The 16675-nt window shown below is 45.1% G+C and overlaps 1 protein-coding gene across 6 annotated transcripts in view; it reads left to right on the forward strand.

Annotated features, from left to right (window-relative positions):
• The window catches only part of LOC128348748 (spectrin beta chain, non-erythrocytic 2-like), an 82374-nt gene that overhangs the window by 44772 nt on the left and 20927 nt on the right, over positions 1–16675 (forward strand). For 5 of the 6 annotated variants that reach the window (XM_053304370.1, XM_053304378.1, XM_053304396.1 and 2 more), the window contains exons 15-22: positions 747–1003; positions 1190–1258; positions 1420–1543; positions 9440–9658; positions 10108–10263; positions 11057–11274; positions 13452–13629; positions 14980–15126. In XM_053304370.1, the coding sequence (XP_053160345.1) occupies positions 747–1003; positions 1190–1258; positions 1420–1543; positions 9440–9658; positions 10108–10263; positions 11057–11274; positions 13452–13629; positions 14980–15126 (1368 nt within the window). The remainder of the gene's footprint in view (positions 1–746; positions 1004–1189; positions 1259–1419; positions 1544–9439; positions 9659–10107; positions 10264–11056; positions 11275–13451; positions 13630–14979; positions 15127–16675) is intronic. The other variant, XM_053304385.1, reaches the window with a different exon arrangement.

The raw sequence follows: 16675 nt of genomic DNA on the forward strand, positions 1-16675 counted from the left end.
GTAACAATTGCGTTCCAACTGACCTTCACCATCACAGGCTCCTCCTCTTTATCTGCATATGGAATCCCCACTGCCCAAACACCATGGTGCCTCTGCTCTCATAGGCTCCTTCCCCTATCTGCTTATGGAATCTCCACTGCCAAATCACCATGGTGCTTCTGCTCGCGAGAGCTGCCACACACTCTCGCGAGAGCTGCCACACACGGGATTAGCCATGGGTACGCCTTAGAGAATTATATATGTTTCTATTGTGATGTCATGGCATAGTGTGTTTTCCTCCCTCCTGCCAGCAGCAGCCAATGGGGAGCAAGGAAATGCATGATACCACAACATGAGATGGGTTTTACTAGATAGTACCAAGAATAGGGGGCATGAAAACACAGCTGCAATTTTGAGATAACATTTTGTTCCAGCCATGGGTAAATATCATAACAATTCTAAGATTGGCCTGCAAGATCTGTCCCCAAAATAGCTGTATTCATGTTTTCTCTCCAGTCAGTTTGGTCACTAGCATGCCTTTCTGGCTCTAATGAGGTGACCCAGATTCTTGTAAAACTTGTTCCCCATGTGAAGTTCTGTTCCCTCCACAAATCTGACCCTTGGGATTGAATTAGAAATCTGACCCTTGGGAGTGGGGTAATCTGTTTTTCTTGTGTTCCTTCAATCTCGGGGTCAGTGCTCAGGCCCTGTCTATCATTGGGTTGCATGAATGTCTTGCCTACTATGCTAATCCTTTCTGTTTGCAGGCTCTGCGGTTGGTTGGGGAGCTGGAAGAGGCTGAGTGTTGGCTAGGAACTGTGACAGACTTGCTTTCTGAGCCGACAGCAATGAAGAACCTTGATGATCTCCATGAGGATTTACAAAAGATTAACAGCCTGGAGAACCAGGGTGTGGTATGGAGCATTAAGCTTCGAGCCTTGCAAGAGGAAGTGCAAATGGAGCCTTCCCCAGAACACACAGCAGCTGCAATGATTCAGAGAAAGATGGAAAGAGTGGAGGAAAAGTGAGTTTTAAGGACCAGAAGGGTGTTTCTGCATGGAGTTGACATAGGAAAGAGACTAGGGATTGCACATCTTCTCGGGAAATGGAGAGTGAGACCAGAATTCTCCATAGAAGCATAAGATGAGGGCAACCAAGAAAGGCAAGCTGAAATCGAAAACTAAGGCAACTTTTTGTATTATTCATATAGACCACCTTCCTTTCAAAAAGGGTTCCCATCTAGACACGGATCAGACTTAGACCTGCTAAGCTCAGCAAGGTGATTATATCATGTGACCTCAGACCATGCCCTGGGAGCCCAGGCTGCAGGCTTCCCCCATCCTAACAGCTTTTCCTGTTGGTGGAATCAGTTGAATAATACACCATTTTCTCTTTTGATGTGGGATATACTGTTACCCAGATGTTTTGTTTTCCTGTCAGGTTAGCCTATATGCAGGAGGCTCTCCAGCGCCGGGCATCTGATTTGAACGATTCCTTGGTTTTAACTGAATTTTTGCAGAATGTGCAACTGGAAGAGATGCTAAATCAGAAGAACCACACTCAGGTGAGGAGGGGAAAGGATGGGACATAGAAGGAAAGAATGAAGGGGGAAATGATGTGGCTTGAGCTTTTTCATGTCAGTGGGTTACAGCTAGGAAGAGCTGTGGAGCTAGGAAGTGATTTCTCTCTGAGGGCACATCTCACTTTAGGGTTAGTTCCTCAGTGTCTGCTGCTTGTCTTTTGACAGTGGTTTTCAGGTTTGTATGAACTAAGGGGACCCATCAAGAGAATTTTGTCCTTGCTTAAATAACAGCTGTTTATATAGTCCCTGTGCTGTCTTGTGTCTAAACTGACAGTCAGTGATTCAAGAGCAAAGTTAGATGATCCACCCCTTTGCACTCAGCCAATTTCAAGGCATGGAGGGCATCCAACTTCCTGTGTAGAATAGTGAACAGTGAATAGGCCATTGGTCCATCTAGCCCAGTATTATTATTTTTAAATTTTTAATTATAGCAATAGCAATAGCACTTACATTTATATACCTCTCTAAGCGGTTTACAATGATTTAGCATATTGCCCCCAACATTCTGGGTACTCATTTTACCGACCTCGGAAGGATGGAAGGCTGAGTCAACCTTGAGCCCCTGGTCAGGATCGAACTTGTAACCTTCTGGTTACAGGGTGGCAGTTTTTTTACCACTGCGCCACCAGGGGCTCTTCTAATTATGTTTGTTGTTGAAATTTTATAAAAAAGAGAAAAACCTGACACAACAAGCAACAAAATAAAAATATAGAAAATTCACACAAGAGTCTTATTTCTTACTAAGAGAGCTTATCAAATCCACAGGATAAGGCTAGGAGGTACACAGTTTATGAAAGTACATCACTCCAGAAAGATCTGTGAGCAAGGGGGATGGAGAGTGTGTAGAACAATTGTTAAGATGGGATAAAAGGAGAAACCAAATGCTAAAAAAGCAATCTTCCTTGACCAAGCCTAATGCTCACCTCCTGTGAGGAGTCAATATCTCAATAAAGCTACTGTATTTGCCACTGCCAGATTCTAGAGAATCAGCTATCCACTCTGAGATCTTGCGATGATTTCCAATGTTTGGCTGTTTTTAATTGTGCTCCCACTATTAAAAATGAAGTGAGTTCTTTGTGAATTATAATTTTGTTTGAGTCTCTAAAGATTGACAAAATAGCTAACATTGTATCCAACTGAATAGGAGAACCTACTATTTGTGAGGAAATTTGAAAGATTTTACTCCATAAATTGTGAATTGTAAAGCAAACCTACCACATGGGGCTATGAGGGAGGGAGGACCCATCCCTCCACAAACCCTCAGGTACTTGGGAGATAATGAGCCTTTTCTCACGATTGGTGAGAAAGAGCTACAGGAGAGCTGGTCTTGTGGTAGCAAGTATGACTTGTCCCCCTAGCTAAGGAGGGTCTGCCGTGGTTACAAATGAATGGGGGACTAGAAGTGTGAGCACTGTAATATTCCCTTCAGGGCATGGAGCCGCTCTGGGAAGAGCATCCAAAGGTTCCAAGTTCCCTCCCTGGCATCTCCAAGATAGGGCTGAGAGAGATTCCTGCCTGCAACCTTGGAGAAGCTGCTACCAGTCTGTGAAGGCAATACTGAGCTAGATATACCAAGGGTCTGACTCAGTATATGGCAGCTTCCTATGTTCCTGTGTCAGCAGGGATGAAGCCTTAAAAAGCTGACTCCCTGCAGACGATCCTTGTAAAGAGTCTGGGCTCAGAGATTGCGCACAAAGATGTGCAGCTTTCTCCTTAGGCACTGTCTTAGGCACTGCCAAGAGGTGTCGCCCCTGCCCCAGAACCCCCAAAATGGTCAGTGCAATATGAGGATCCCCCTCCCCAAAGCCGGCTGGGAGCCATTCAGTCTGCCAGCCCCATCTGCAAGCAGCCAGGGCTGGCAGAGAATTACAAAAATGGGGTTAAGAGAGTGCTGCTCCACCCCTGGCTTTTGGCCTATGCCACAGGGATCTATTTTGATCCCTATGCTGCTTAACATGTACATGGAACCAATTTTACCAGTCCAAAGGTTATCCATGGGTGTGGGCTGCTGTGCCATTAATATGCTGATGACACCCAACTCTACCTGGCTTTTAAGTCAGCAGACACCAGGGAGGCAGTGGATGCTCTGAAACATTTATTTGAAGGTGGTTCTGGACTGGATGGTTTGAAGGTGGTTCTGAACTGGATGGGGGCAAACAAGCTGTAACTTAATCACAGAAGTGCTTTGGACTGGTAAAACTGATCATCCAAATAGTGATGTAAATCTGGTCCAGGACTGGGTCACACTCCCGCCGAAAGACCAGTTCCGCACATTGGGAGTGCTTCTGGATCCAATGCTGTCCTTGGAGGCACAGGTGGCAACGGTGCAGAGGTAATTGTTACCAGTTACAGCTGGTACACCAGCTACGATACTTCCTGGAGAAGTCAGAAATGACCTCAGTCGCTCGTGCTTTGGTAACATCCAGATTGGACTACAGCAGTGTGCTCTATGTGGGGCTGCCCTTGAAGATGGTTCAGAAGCTTCCCCTGGTCCAGAATGCTGCTGCAAGGATGCTCGTGGGTGCAAGTCACTTCATGAGTGTCACACCCATCGTGCTGCTGCTTCATTGGCTACCGGTCCGCTTCCAGGCTAGATTCAAGGTGCTGGTCTTGACTTTTAAAGCCCTACATGGCTTGGGGCTGGGGTACCTGTCAGACTGCATTCGCCCATATGAACCTGCCAGGGTCCCCACTCATCATCTCAGATCCTGCTCATGACCCCACCACTAACAGAGATACGGTTGGTGGGGACTAGAGGCATCCATTTGGGTTGTGGCCCCTTGGTTTTGGTGCGCCTCCCCGAAGAGCATTGCCATGCTCTCTTATTATTAATTATTATTAATTATTAATTTGATTTCTATACCGCCCTTCCAGAAATGGCTCAGGGCGGTTTACAAAGAGAAATAACAAACAAATAAGATGGAACCCTGTCCCCAAAGGGCTCACAGTCTAAAAAGAAACATAAGATAGACACCAGCAACAGTCACTGGAGGTACTGTGCTGGGGGTGGATAGGGCCAGTTACTCTTCCCCTGCTAAATAAAGAGAATCACCACGGTAAAAGGTGCCTCTTTGCCCAGTTAGCACTCTTCCTCAGTGTTTAAAAACACACACAATTAAAACACATCTTTTTAAAGAAGTGTTTTAATGTTTTATCTCCTCCTTATCTCTGATAGGTTTTTTAGTTCTTAGTTTTTAGCTTTTTATTAATAACTTTTAATTTGAAACTTTTAAAAAATGTAATTGTAAATGTGTTTTAGCTTGGTCTTTTAATTTGTTTAACTTTATTAACCTTTTACTTTGCATTGTATCTGTTTTGCTAGTGTTGTGAGCCACCCTGAGCAGTAGTGTACTGGAGGGGCAGGGTATAAATATTTTAAGTAATTGTGATGTAAGCATAGCAGTGTGAAATGGTAAAAAAGCTTAAGGGAGATTTTCTTTATAGAAGCTGATATTGAATTAAAAGGGAATCTTTGCCATACTAAATTCCACAGAGAATCAGGATTCGATGCTTCCAAACCAGTTTCTCAAGTCAATTTCAAACCAGAAAAGGAGCCATTGGAATGAAATAACAATAAATCATAAATAGCTGCTACAGATCCACCACCCCCATCTCATCTGCTATCATTGAATGAGAATTCACACCTCAGAAAATAAGGGAAGACATCCCTTCAGAAAAACCTCTGAGGTGTGAATTCTCATTCAATGATAACAGATGAGATTTTTTTCAATTAAAGAACTCTCATGACCCCACTTTCACTTTTTCACACTCTCATTTACTATGAATATCAATCTAGCACACTGCACCTTATGAAGAAAAACCTCAGAAATTCACCAAAATCCAGCCCTCTGCCCAATCACTCTGAAATTGGGGACGGGTGGTAGCCTCCACCCATTAGACACTATCTACCAGCCCACCCCACTCTTTTGGGGCAGATACACTTTCTGCCCCCAATCTGCCCCAAAGACACAAAAACTTCAGAAATTCCCCAAAAATCAGCCCTTTGCCCAATCCCCCTGAAATTGGGCTGGTAGCCTGCACCCATTAGGCACTACCACCCCACCCCACTCTTTTTGCCCAGATCCCATGCTATGCCCCCGAACTGCCCCAAAGTCACTAAAACTTCAAAAATTCCCCAAAAATCAGCCCTTTGCCCAATCCCCCTGAAATTGGGGTGGTAGCTTCCAACCATTGGGCACTACCACCCCACGCCAAAATTTTGCCCCTGGGCCCTTCCCCCCGAATCGATTCGGATTCGGATTAAATCCGAATCTGAACCGAATCAAAGGTGATTCGGGTGGCCCATATTCGGGCACAAAACAGAACAGGGGTGATTCGGTTCAGGTCCCGAACTGAATCACCAAAAATCCGAATTGCACACCCCTACTTCTCAGGCACTGTTAACTACCTCAGAGGGAGAAGGACTGTGCCTCCTTATCATGCTGTGCAGAGGAGGAAATTGGGAGAGGCTCATAGACACGCCTACTTAGGAGTAGGTATTACACTCAGTGAGACTTACTCCTGTGTATGTTGAGGTTTGTAATTATTTAGCAAAACACCGAAAGAAGCTACCCACTCCAGTTACAGAGTAGAGTGCTGAGTTTAGTTGTTGCAGTAATTTAAATAACAGGCATGGAGATTGTTGGACCATCTATACTAAATAGGTTTATTGGTGAAGTACATTTGAGATAGGAAAGACCTGGTCCTATCTATCAGCTACATAATGAATAGGTAGGGAGAGAGACAGAGATGTTCCCATCTGCTCTCTAAGAGAAAAGGAAGAGGACTGACTCATTACTGGAAGTACCTGAGGAGTCAAGGCAGGGGTCATAGAGTAGAGGCAAGCACAGACAGGTAAGGAGACCCTCGCTAAGTATCTCTACTCCCAATGCCCTTAATGGTCATTAGGACAGTTGGTGCAAAAGGTTGATGCACTTGAAACTCCATCTGCAACAGTGTAAACAAAGAGAAGATTGGGTTGGTGTGGAAGGACTTGGATTTGAAGGGTCAGATCAAAACAAAAAAGCTATCAAATCCATTAATTTCTGCAGAGAAAAGGTTAAACTTATATTTAAAGTTGGTCACATAGACACTTCACTGAAAAGAAGTTCTAAGTGGGATTTACTTCTAAGTAAACAGGTACAAAGCTTGGAGAAACACGCTTTCACCGAGCTTTGCAAGCTGTGCTTACTCAAAAGTAAGCCCCACTTTGGGCTCTCAGCCTTCCCCATGCTTTCACCAAGCTCTGTAGCTGCTTATTCATAAGTAAACCTCAGTCACTAGCAAGTGACTCTTCCTCCGCTTCCCCCCCCCCTTCTTTCTCTGGCTGGCCTCAATGGTCTGGGGCCTGAGAAGGGAGCAGGGGGTGGATGCATGCAATGAGGAAACAGGGATGGAGGAGCTGGCCAGGACCTGCCTAAGGCTCAGGGGCACCCTAGGTGAAGCCCACCCTGTTCTCCCCAACCCGCCTGGGCACCCCCTTCTGCCCTGTCACCTACCCAGGTGCCCTCCTGGCCAGAGCAGGCAGGAAGGTGGGCAGGCGGTGGGGAGCGCATGCCTGTCCACCTCACTGCTGCTTGGCAGTGACGAGGCGGGCAGACAGGTGATGTGGAACACCCGCTCTCTTGCCCGCCCACCTTGCCACTGCTGCTTCCACCCATCACTTTTGCAGTGGTGGCAAGGACGACAAGCAGGTGGGTGTTGCACAATGCCTGCCCACCTTTGCTGCCACCATAAAGCAGTGGGCAGTGGCAGCAAGAAGGGCAGGCATGTGCACCCTGTCTCCTGCCCACCCTCCTGCCCGCTTAAATCCAGGGTCCTCTTCCTTTTGGATAAATACAGATAGAACCTTTTTAAAAGTAAAAGTAAAGTTGTACTGTTGAGTCGCTGGTGTCGACTCCTGGTGACCACAGAGCTATTTAGGGGAGTCTTAAATTCAGAGTTGTCTTAGATTCAGGTAAGTACGGAATAATCTTTTTAATGAATTGGATCTACAAATTAAAATAAAAGTCAATAATTTTATGTCTGGATTTATCAACGCAATAGGCCAATATGAGCCTAAATAGAGGGATCTTTACCCAGTTTAGGAATTACTACTAAATAAAACAATTTCCAAGCATCAGGAGGAGGTTTTTCCTTCCAGAATGTCAGAGAATTAGAAGATGAAGAATCAGTATTTTGCTACATGTTTTATAAAATTGCCCAAGGCCATCTGGGCCTGGAGTCTTCCCAGGCTTCAAGTGAGAGATCACTTGTAGAATTTCTTTTTTAGTAATAGGGCTATTAAGAAGAAACCTTTGATTGTCAGAGATAACTTCTAAATCTAGTTTATTTATTAATTCATTCATTCATCAAATTTATACCCCGCCCAAACTCATGTCTCTGGGTGGCTAACAACAATTAAAACACATATAAAAGTTAAAACAGTTCAACATATAACACATATAAAAGTTAAAACAATACAACAATTTAAAAACCATAAAATTAACAAACAGTATTTTTTATTTACAAACCTGAGAAGGCTTGGGTAAAAATGTTTTCAGATGTTTCTTAAAAATAGTTTGGATGAGGAGGAGTTGATGGAGCTTTTTGTGGGATTATCTGAGGTCTCCATCTAGCTCAGTATTATCTAAACTGACTGTTAGCAGGTCCCCAAGGTTTCAGATGGGGCCTTTCCCAGCCCTACCTGGAGATGTCAGAGATTGAACCTGGGACCTCTTCTATGCAAAGTAGATGTTCTACCCCTGAGCTACAGCCCAGTAGGGATGTGCACGGAACCACAGAAGCGTGGTCCGGCACTGGGGGGAGTCTCTGTTTAAGGGTGGTGGTGGTAGTACTCCCCTCCCCCCCCCGCCGCTCTTCCCCCTCCGGTGCTGGTGCTTTAAAAAATCTTCTTGGGGCGGCAGAGTTCCTCTCTGCCGCCCCTGCCCCCGTCGTTGTCCTTTAAGCCTGAAACGGAGAAGAGCTAGTGCGCCAGCGGCGGAGACGAGCGCGCGCCACGAAGGGTGCATGCGTGCTGCTAGCTCTTCTCCATTTCAGGCTTAAAGGACAATGACGGGGGCAGGGGCGGCAGGGAGGAACTCTGCCGCCCCAAGAAGATTTTTAAAAGCACCAGTGCCGGAGGGGGAAGAGCGGCGGGGGGGGGGTAAGTACTACCACCACCACCTTTAAAGAGAGACTTCCCTGCCCTTCCGAACCTCCGGACCGCCGGAATGCCGAACCGGTCCGGAGGGATTTTCAATTGTGCCCGAACCAAACCTTGCACACTGCTACAGCCCAGTGATCTTTTACACCAGAGTTCTGCTACCATTCTAGCTCTGGCCACAGCCAGCCTTGAAAGAACAGTGTGTCTCTGTGTGTGTGTGTGTGTGTGTGTGTGTGTGTGTGTGTTTGATTTCTATACCGCCCTTCCAAAATGGATCAGCGCAGTTTACATAGAGAAATAATAAACAAATAAGATGGATCCCTGTCCCCAAAGGGCTCACTATCTAAAAAGAAACATAAGCTAGACACCAGCAACAGTCACTGGAAGTACTGTGCTGGCGGTGGATAGGGCCAGTTACTCTCCCCCTGCTAAATAAAGAGAATCACCATGTTAAAAGGTGCCTCTTTGCCCAGTTAGCATGCCACAAATTACAACTAATAGTGCAGTTGGTGAAGTGGCTGTAGTGGGTACTGCTGCTTTATAAGTATCTTCCTAAAGAGATCCACTGACTTAGCTTCCTTGAGTGGCCTTAGGCAAATCACTGTTTTTCAATATGAAATATTTTGCCTGTAAAGCAGAAATAATTGTAATCTTACTTCCAGAGTCGCTATGAGAACTAGCAAGGTGACTTACATAGATTTGGTCTAATATTTGTGTATTTGCTTTACTTTTAGGCAGTGGCTAATCAGGTAGGTTCCCAAGATTCTTTGCGCCTTCTCCTAGCTCAGAGTGCACAACAGCTGAGCAGTGAGGATATGCACAAGCCACTAGAGGAACTTCAAGAGGCAGTGGAGATGCTGAACAATGTGGTGAAGGAACGGGAACGAATCATGGAGGCAGCAACCGAGACGGAGCATTTTGTACAGGCTTTGAGTGAAGGCGAGGACACTAAGGTAAGAGGTGCCATCTGTTGGGAAGGCACTCTCTCCTGGTGGTTAGATAGAGATCCTGGCCACTCCTGTCTGAGAAGCAGTGGTGGAGCTGGTAGTATTGGAATGAGTGGGAAGCAGATTTCCCCACATTTTGTAGACAAGGAATGAAATGCTTGTTAAGGGGTGTGTCAGCACCAGCACTTGTCTGTTGCAACTCTCTGCACTTTGGTTTGTCCTGGTGTTGCCCTTCACATGAGAATGAGTTCTTGCAAAGTCGTCTTGAGGGTTGGGTTGGGGGCTGTACAAGATTAGAGATTACCACCTCCACCACACCACCCAACAGGCCAAGTTTTTTGTTGATGGGGAAATGAGAGGGCCAGGGCTCTGAAGCCAATGGCTTCTGTCTTGTAGCTATATACAGTATGTCTGACTTGATAAAAGGCGACTTCCTATGTTCTTTATTTTCTCAGCTGGCCTGGGTCACCTCACAGATGGAGACTGTGAGGGGCAGAGCAGAGGCCCTTGCTCAGGACATCACCCAGGCAGAGAGGAGCTTTGTCATAGTAAAGAGGGAGCTGGATCTGCTGGAACTGCATGACCTGCTGAGAAGGCAGCAAGAAGTAGAGGTGAGATCATTGGCAACATAAACTCTGGCCCCGTCCGGTGAGGGTTAGCTCAGGTTGCATGTTGGCTGTCTCCATGGTGAACTCTTTAGCCCTGTCTGCCCTACAATTTAACTATCTTCTGGATACATTAGTGATATTTAGGTCATCTTGGGCTTTAGCTAATCTCAAAATATGTCTGGTTTGGAAGGTCCTGTGCTGGTTGATCTGGGAAAATTGAAACTCACTTAGAGCCATCTCAAGCAACATCCTCGGGAGAGGGGAAAGTTTCCATAGTCGGTTTCTGACTTTGGGTAGCAAATTGGGGAATTATTCCCAATCCGCTGAGTTTCCAGAGCCATTGACTGGCAAAAATTGGGCATGATCAGGTTTGTCAGGTTTGAAGTGCCTATCTGTTTGCACATCTGCAAAACTGACAGCAAGCTAAAAGCTTGGCTCAGAAATATGCTGAGATTTGGGGTTTAATAGGCGCTCCGAGGATGAGCTATGTTGGCTCATGGCAGTTCTGGGAAGCCATAAGATGCCAGAAAGGTCATGATATACATTGAGAATCTGTCCTTCTACTATTGGAAATCATAGATGCTGGTTTCCGTTTGGTCATTAATTCTGAACTTTTAAAATAGTTCAGCATAGATCTGATGCTTGACTATCTTGTTCCAGGAGTGTGTCTTGATTTCCTAAAACCAGCAAATCAGGAAGGACTCCCTGCCCATTTTCAAACAGGGGCAAGGATGTTTTTATTGGGAAAGGAGTTGAAGATTCGCCATTCTAAATTCTGTTGTCTCGTGTTTAACAGAGTGATATGTCTGGCCTGGAAGGGGAAATGGAGAAGCTGGAGAAAGCAGCCTCTGAGCTGGAGGAGCACTACCTGACTCCGATGCACGATGAATCCAGGGGCACCCAAGAGATACTGGAGGCTTGGAAAGAGCTGCAAAAGCTGGTGTGGAGCAATGCAGTCCATGGACAGCAGGCTGTTCGGTTGCGGCGATTCTTCAGAGATTACTTAGCTATTATGTAAGTCAGTAACCCCTAGCAGTCCTTCCAGCCCTCGGAACTTTGGTTGCAGCATACTCTGCATTTTAAGGGATGTTTCTTATTTCAGTATGTCTCTGTTCCACAGGGACAAGCTTCGTGCAAATAATCAAATCCTATAGCTTTACGAGTGGCCTTAAGTTTTATTGCCAGCAAATATTTTCTGCCACACTTTGCCTAGAACATGTCTCTTCCCCAGAGAAATCAACATGAACCCTATCCGTACATCATGTTGCACATTTGTATGAGTATAAAGTGCACACAGATACAGATCTGTACCCAGGTACACTTATTCACATGTTATGTTGAACACAGGTACAGCAGAACACTTTATATTTGTACCATGCATTTGAGGGGCCTGTACCCAAGTTCACTTTTAAAATGAATGCAGGTACAGCCATTCACACACAAATATGTACAAGAGTACAGATATCTGTGCATTCATACAACATAATGCCTGAATAGGGTTTATTCATGTCTGAATAGGAAAATGTTTTGAGTTGATTGGAGGGCAGAACCTGAAGGTAACCCCTTGGAGAAATTATGTTACCTCTTCACCTTTCCTTTAGCTAGTAAGACATCCAGCCATTGGACCACTTCAGTCCCAGCATAATTCCATATAAAGCTCTTCTCTTTAGGCCGTTGCTTGCAATTTGAGTGTCTATGTCAACCGACACTATGTCAGTGTCTGTATTCCAATTTAGTATTTGTATTGTGTAACTGTTTTATAGTTCTGTATTTTAAATGTTTTGTAAAGCACCTTGAGATTGTTTTAATAAAAGGCGGTATAAAAAATTAATGATAGATAAATAATGCATGCATTTATTTTGCTGCACGTGCAGCAGCTGGGAAATTGTGACTGGCTGTGACTTCTTAAGGTGGCATTCTTGTAAATGCAGCAAAATTGTCACTTGTTCATTTATACATTTGTCAAGCAGTGCCAATTGGTGGCACCTGGCTTTGATGCCCCCTTCACCTGTGCAGGCAGCTACCATCGGTGGGAGGTCCCCATCACTCACCCACTTGTTTTCCTTGCCTTCTCTGCCTGCTGCTGCCAGCTGCTTCTGGACAGCTGGCCTGCTGCAGCACTTTTATGACGACGATGCCGTGTGACACAGCAACATGATTATAATGTTTTGCGGCAGTCAGGTAGCAGAATCAGCCAGCAGTGGCAGGAGCATCAGGTGGAGGTGGGGAAGAGAACAAGTGAGCAGCCAGGCAGGTGACAGGGACAGGAAGCACCTGCTCAGTCACCTGCCCCAACAGGTGTGCACATGCTGGTGGGGTTTGCCAGCACTGGTGATCCAGGCCATTGGCATGCTTCCCTGCTTGGTGCCCTAGGCCTAAGTGACCGCCTAGTTCGCCTAGTGGTCAGGCTGGCCTTGTTGTCAAGCATGGTAATCAACTTGTGCGTTGCACACTAATTCTTATGCAGAAGTACTTCTTGTTTTTGTCACAATAGGAGCAGCCCTCGGTGATTAATAGATGGGCAAAAAAAATATGTTTTTACTACGAGATCACTTAGGTGCCTCACAAAATTCTTTTATCAAGCACTGCATATTTCAGATAAACATCTTTAAAATATGGTTAAAGCCTGGTTCTGCATGACATCACCACACCTTAGGACAAAGCTTGTGCTCCCCTCTCCACCCCATGCAATTCTCTACTCCTGATTTAGGTTGGAATAAACAAAATACTGGTTGAGACATCCAAATTGACCTTGTTTATTTTAAACTTACTTAAAATAAAACATGTTCTGTGGCTCACCTCAGACCTTGATTATAAATCACGATTTATTTCAAGTAAGTAGGTTAAGATAAACCAAGTTTGGCCAGTTTGGACAACACAACTAATCTTGGGGTTTTTTCTAACTTAATTGGAAGTAAGGCAGAGGATGGGGAAGCACACACTCCCAAGGCTTGGGATCATTGCATAGAACCAGGTCTTAGCTATAGTTCTGCATGACATCTGAGCCAGCTCTTTCCCTGGGTTGTCAATCAATTGATAACACCCTGGCTCAAGGCCTGTACAGATTACCTTTGGCTTTGCTGGATGGGAAACTTGGCTACAGTCTAAGGAGGGATTAAGATCTGTTTCCTCAGGTCATATTCATATCTGCTCCTGAGATACTGTCTGGTCCTTCTTCCTTGACTTCCTAGCTCCTGGACAGAAGATACTCGGGCTCAGATCTTTTCAGAGAATCTGAACACTCATGGTCTCTCAAAGGCTCAATGGGAGGAGTTGGAGAGCAATATTGAGACTAAGTTCAAGGAGTTTGAGGAGTTGGCAGCAACAGGATGGGAGCTGGTGACCGAGGAGCACTATTTGAGCGAGACGGTAAGTGGAGAAAGCCATGTTCTGGAAATGCCCTACAAGCTCCTTTCTGAAGCATCCTTTGCAGATCAGCCTTTGAGCCTGAATGCAGAACAGTTGGGTAAGCTAACTGTGAAAATATGTGTGCTAGGCCATATGGCCTTCTAAACCAGTGGCTCTAAACCAGTCACATGGATGGCAAACCTCTCTTTGTTTTGTTTATAATATTTGTTTACTGCCTTTCTACTTTAAAGCAGAAAGGTGATATATGTCTATAAGGTTAAAAACAACACATTCTATCAATAATCAGGATAGGAACAGCAAAGCACTATAAAAGCAGAGCCAAAAATTCCAATCAACAGATCAAAAAGCCAGCAACAAACCAGTATCAATCCAAGTCATAAGCAAGGCAGAACAGGCTAATCTTCACAGATCTCCTGAAAATGAAGAGTGAAGGATGCAAGGGGTGCCTTTTGCAGAAGAGACTTCTGCAGCCTGAACACATCTACTGCAAAGGCCCTGTCCTGAGTCTCCCCCTAACTTCACTTCAGTCACTGAGGTAGCTCTGAGCAGGGCCTCTCCAGAAGATCCTGGCAGGCCGGTAGAGCTGTATGGAGTAAGACCTCAGGTCCTTCAGGTACTTCAGAACTCCAGTGTTTTCAGGGGCAAGGGCACCCTCCAGACTGATCCAGGATCTAGAAGTTTATTTTGATGCAAAAACCTATCCTTTCCCCAAATGATCAGGTTTTGTAATAATGCTGGCACCATCTAACAGCAAGAGCTTCACAGTTATCTATTGCACGCACTCAAGCACAGCTGGATCATTACATGCTAAATCCCAAAGAGAGATGCAGTATTGAAATGTGGCATATCTCTAACTTTGAAAGCCGTTTTCCTTCACCGTATGAATGAAATGAAGAGCAAACATTTTACCACACCCTTCCTTAAAATTTGGTTGGGTGGTTAGGGGTAGATTATTTTATCTGGTATTGCCTCTGAGCCACTGCTTGGCCATCCCTACCTTAGAGGAAGGCAGTGAGATAATTCTGCAAGGAATTTTTTCATTCAGAGAGAGCTTTATCAGCTTGCAGAGTTGCTAGAATTGACCTGTCAATCAGGTGGGTAAAGCTCAGACAACCTTATTCAGTGGAAGTTAAATTATATGCCTTTGAAAGCCTCCCTATTGCTGCTCCTAGAGTGCTGATGATGAACAAATTCCTATTAGAAAAGGCATCTCCTAACCCGAGTGAAAAAGGTCCTGACCAGCACCCTTACTCCTCCTCTTTAAGGATACACATCCAAAAAGAAAGAATCTTGGTCAGAAATTTTCATGTGGCAACTGTGTCTTCTCTCCCAATTTTGTTCTGCCTTTAGGTAAAGGAACGAATGGAGGAGTTGCAGAGCATGCTGGGATGGGTGATGGTGCACTGGCAGGCACAGAGTTCCCAGAAGGATCCCGGCATCAAGAATGATGATGAGGAGACTCAGGACAGCACCCTTTGCATGCCCCTGAACTGCCAAGTTAGTATACAGCTGTTGAGTGGCTTTGTAAGTGCTGGGAATTGTTCAGCAGCAGCATTTGCTTGGCTTCACAAGGTGCAACAGCAGGGACAACATACATTGGGAGATGAAGTGATTCTGGGCATATGCTACAGCCAGGCCAATAGTTTGTGATAGGGATGTGCACGGAACTGTGGCAGGGGTCTATCTTTAAGAGCAGGGGAGGGTGCACTTACCCCTCCCGCTGCTTTCCCCCCATCGGTGTCTGTGTTTTTCAAAGCCCATTGGGGCAGCAGTGTACCTCCCTGCCGCCCCGTTGCCCCCGTCTTCCGGATATGACCAGAAGTCACGAATGCGCCCATAAAGGGTCCCCGAACCAGTTCTGTGCACATCCCTAGTGTGTGATGAAACATGATGGCTGAACTGTAACGTGGTGGCTGTGCTTTCTTCCGGTCATCAAGACCGAATTAGTCATTGCAGCAGGGAGGAGTCAGAACTCTCAGATGATTGTCTCAGTTCTGTGACTGAGCTGGGGCAGGGACCTTACATCTACTAGAGAAAAGCCCCAAATCAGACATCTGAGTATGTACAGTGTACCTAGTTACAAACACTACATCATTTTATACTGTGACCACATCATTTTATATTGTGACCGCTACAAGGAGGATCGTTCAAATCTTATTTTGCCTTACCTTGTGACGTTTTCTGGTTATTCAGATGAAATCCACCTAAATCTTTTATTGTCCAATTTTAATCATAAGTACACTAATTCAGCGACTAAATTTTAGCAATAGCAATAGCACTTACATTTATATACCGCTTTATAGCTGGAGCTCTCTAAGCGGTTTACAATGATTTAGCATATTGGCCCCAACATTCTGGGTACTCATTTTACCGACCTCGGAAGGATGGAAGGCTGAGTCAACCTTGAGCCCCTGGTCAGGATCGAACTTGTAACCTTCTGGTTACAGGGCGGCAGTTTTACCACTGCGTCACCAGGGGCTCTTTTTTGTTGTTTTTTGTTAATTTTTGTTTTGGAATTTGGAATTTGTTAATTTTTGTTTTGGAATTTTTTGTTAATTTTGTTATTTTTATGTAAATTATGTTCTGCTGTGTGTGATAATGCTTCTAGTCAATGACTGAAATAAACTGAACTGAATTTACAAAAACTACTGGAAAGTCTCAGCCCCACAGTGAAGCAATTCGGACCCCACCTCCCTCTCACTATGAGGACTGTGTTGTCTGAAGAGACAAATGGTGTACTCCAGGAAGAGATTATCCCTGTTCTTCAGAATGCTGATCTAATATAACTAGGACTGCTTCTCGTGATCAAAGCAATGTGCTATTTCTGGCAAATCCCAGATTGCTGTGCTGCATGCTTCTACAGAGCATGCAGAAAGAACCTCCTGATCCCAGATTCATGCTGTGATCAACCAATACTTAACTGGGATTGATAATCTGAAATTGAAAGTCCATCGGTCAATCCTGGTCAGTCACAGAGTGAATCTGGAATTGGGAAGTTTTTTGCATCCTACACAATACAGTCTTCGTGAGTGTGCATGATTCAGCA

Source organism: Hemicordylus capensis, chromosome 1 (assembly GCF_027244095.1).
Source record: "Hemicordylus capensis ecotype Gifberg chromosome 1, rHemCap1.1.pri, whole genome shotgun sequence".
NCBI lineage: Eukaryota > Metazoa > Chordata > Lepidosauria > Squamata > Cordylidae > Hemicordylus > Hemicordylus capensis.